At 31.2% G+C, this 3852-nt stretch overlaps 1 protein-coding gene across 1 annotated transcript in view; it reads right to left on the bottom strand.

The window, feature by feature from the left end:
- Window positions 1-406: 406 nt before the first annotated feature.
- LOC145259185 (uncharacterized) overlaps window positions 407-3852 on the bottom strand; it is a 35421-nt gene continuing 31975 nt past the window's right edge. Inside the window, exon 5 of the mRNA XM_080116957.1 lies at window positions 407-719. Within this exon, the coding sequence (XP_079973083.1) occupies window positions 561-719 (159 nt within the window). The 3' untranslated portion in view covers window positions 407-560. The remainder of the gene's footprint in view (window positions 720-3852) is intronic.

A 3852-nucleotide genomic window follows, 5' to 3' on the forward strand; every position in this document is an offset into this window, starting at 1 on the left:
ACACTTGTATCTTCATGCAAAAAGAAGTGATTGGCTAATGCACATACATGCCCTGAAGAGAATGATCCCATATTTTTTGTATTTTATTTATAATCATAAATTCCTGATCCCATTTGACATATATACATATATATATATATACATAGATACATATAATCATAAATTCCTGATCCCAACTGCCTCTATGTGTCTATCTCTTAATCCATATATTCACATTCTACTTACCATAAGGTTTGATTTGATACCAAACATGATATGTTTATGCCATAAATTTGTCGTAATTAATAGGTATGTGCAAAAAGGGGGCATGGCTTATGATGCCAATCAAAAAAATTGCTTAATGGTTTTAAGGTGGCACCCATCAGATTCATAAACTAGACACCCTAATTTATCATTTTCTGAAAAAAAAAAAAAAAAAAAAAAAAAAAAATGCATATATACCCAACTTCATGGTCATGCCAGGATTCTACCTGACGATACATTTAGTTCTTGAATATAAAAACATTTAAAAAAAAGCTGTGCACTCATGCAATCACTTCTTTTCAAAAAATTTTGCGACATCAAGAAAGGAATGATGGAGGAGGAGGAGTCTGTGGTGAAGGTGCCAATACAAGAGACGATTCTTGTCGCGTAAGTTCACGATGGCAAGAATAACTGTGTGGGCTGATCTGGATTGGTATGTGATGATTCTGATTGGGATCCGTCACTTTGAATACAATCTGGAAAAAAAAAAGAAATAGTATTTCTCTCTCAATAAATATACAGTGTTTCATGTGTTCCTTGGTTTGCATGAAAAAAAGAGAAAAAAAGAAAAAAAGCAAATATCTGCACGTCATAATAAAGACACTTATTTTATTGAGAAAAATACTGTCTCCTTTTCTAATGACATATACTATCAACGTATTTTTATTATTTTTTGTTTCATTTTACTCCAAAGTTCTAAAAAAAAAAAAAAAAAAAAAATCAGGGTGTGGGGGCTTTCTGGGACTAAAACATATGAGATGCATATATATTCAAATATTCCATTACAGTTCTCTTTTATCCTTCAAACGTTGAGTTAATAGAAGTTGAGAACATATTTTTTCATCTTACTTATTGACCAGTTTGTTATGTTATAGTATATCTTTCTTTTAGTCTCTTGGTCTTACTGGATACCAGGACAAGAATTCATCTAGTCTGGTGGAATATCCAGCTAGTGCTGTTATTATAAGCAACATCGCTTAAGAAAAGTGTACCAATTCTCATATAAGCTAGTGTAGGGTAGACATACCGAGGAGATTTTATTCGGGGTTCAAATACTATGTTATTTTTAATATTTGGTCAGGGTATACTTGTTGGGGGAAAGTATCATCATGCCAGGTTGGCTTGACAAGCCTCTGTACATAAGACGCTAGGTACAGGATGTTAGAACAGTGTGTCTAGTAGGCATTCAAGTTCCCTCTATATATATTAGTGATGAGATGATGCCAATATTTTTCCGATTCCTGATTCTGTTTTAAATTTTGAATTCAATTACTAATTCCGATTATTTTTTAATCTTTAAATATTTAGCTATGGAGTTGTTCTTTTTAGGGGGGGGGACGAATTACCGTAACTACTCATGTAATAACTATAACCATAAAACAGTAAATGTTTGTTATGTGTGTGTTTATGATAAACTCTTAAACTGGTCACATAACACCGAAATTAACAGAAAATAGTAATCATACACCAAGGATGGTTTATAATGAATAAAATCTTTGTTTGGATGAGTAATGTGTACATAAAAATGTTGGCAAATTGAAATGCAAAATGTTCATTTCAACTTGCCAACATATTTTTATTAGTTGTATGCATGTGCAAATTGTATCTTATCTATCAAGTTAGCTCAAATGATAGGGAACATGACTAGAGTGGTAAATGAAAGAATGCGCCTGGAGCACTAAATGTCTTGGTTTCAATCCTAGCTGATCGCACTAAAGTCTTTCTTTTTTTAAGTTTTAAAATCAGTACTCTATGTTAAGAACAATATAATATTCAATAGAGAATTGGCTCTGTAATAATATGAAATCTGCATGAATTAAAATATATTTATTTTATGACTGGCAAGGTCGGGTGCCCCATGTTAGTGTACATATTTTAAGAAACATAAAATACACTTATGAATAAAGAACTTGTATATTTTTGCTTTGCTAATTCCAAATCTATAAATATTATTTTATCATAAATATTAGTAATGGAAAATTAAGTTTTAAACAAAAACAAAAGTAAAACAAAAGAATCGTTTTTGGAATCGGCAAATTTCCCATTCTCATACTGATATCCCCAAAAGTTCGGATTCCCAATTAATTATCCCAACACTATGAGATATATATATATATATATATATATATATATTTATATAAAATGTTGCAGTTCAAACTTTGATTCATATCCTTTTAGCTTTACAGATTAGTTTCAGGAATTGATTGGTTTTTAATTTGTTATTCTGTTGTAAATGTCTATTTTATATATATACTAGCTTAAGTGCTCGGCATTGTCAGGTTGTATTTGATATATTTGAATATTCTTCCTCGTACATAATTATCAAACTGATTAAACAAAAAAAAAATACATAATAGCTTCTTTTTCCACATCCTCCCATGAAGTAGAAGCCAGTCGTCCTAATCCTCTTTTCTAGTTTAATTGTATCTTTTAGTCCTTTTTCAAAATAGGATATAAAAATTGCAATTATTGTTTCATATAATAGTGCATATACGAAAACTGTTAAATCTATTGTTTTAACTATTTAATGCATAATTATATAAAAATGACATTAGTAATCTATTCTGTTAATGCAATAATTAAAATTTAGTTTCAAGCAGTGCATATCTTAACACTGGTAAATGTACCTGCAGCATTAATTTTGAAGAATCTCTACATAAACATTTTCGGTGTGACATCTAACAGGTGTCTAAATGTAGAGGTTTTCAGGACTTCGAATGCATGAGCAGCCAACATACAACTGGCCATGAGAAAAGCTTTATTTATAGACATGACAAAACTAATTTTTATTGGGATTTGTAAATGCTTGAACTAAAATGGCATGTCAGAAAGAATAAAGGGAATCTGAGGAATTAACAGTTTCACCCTTAAAATTTTCAGTTATTATGATGGTTTCTACAACAGTTTTCAAAGATTTTATTGCTAACCGTGTTACAGTTTTGGTGGATCAAGATTTAATATAACTGGAGCTCCTTCCTTCAATATCAGATTATGGCGTGGCATTTGAGGTAGTTGTGAATTTAGAAATTTTATAGGAAATTCTATGGTGTGATCATCCATAACACATCAATGAATAAGAATACTATAACCCAGACAACTCTTGCAATATCAACAGCATGATTTCTAAGGGCAAGATTGCTCTTTCACAAAGCCATCCAACATTGTGTGAATTTTTAGCAACATCTAGGAAAACCTTAATCATTAGGTCACCGATTAAATTTACCATCTGACCACATGGTAATTTGTTCAATTGAAGATTTCAATTCAATGTTATTGAACCATTGCAATAGAAAGGAGATGATTTGAGAAAAGTGCTGCAGATTGTTCATCAAATAAATGTGTCCTTAGATTGAGACTAAGAGTGAACGTTTTAAGTTTGGGCCAAAGAGGAGATGCTTTAAGACATGCATTTAGCTCATCTGCTTTAGTGGCTTTGGAAATTACAGGTAAGGCTTGGCGAAAAATCAGATTGCAAAACAGTAGCACCTCCAATTAAAGTGTTGTTTTCTTTCAAGTTTCTAACACTACAATCTAATGCCAGGAATGCTCCTCGACAAGACAGTACATTTTTCCTATTAATCTAGTTCGTTGTAATAAACTGGCCATTCT

The sequence above is a fragment of the Euprymna scolopes genome, chromosome 34, assembly GCF_053919585.1.
Source record: "Euprymna scolopes isolate OS-2025 chromosome 34, ASM5391958v1, whole genome shotgun sequence".
NCBI classification, from domain to species: Eukaryota; Metazoa; Mollusca; class Cephalopoda; order Sepiida; family Sepiolidae; genus Euprymna; species Euprymna scolopes.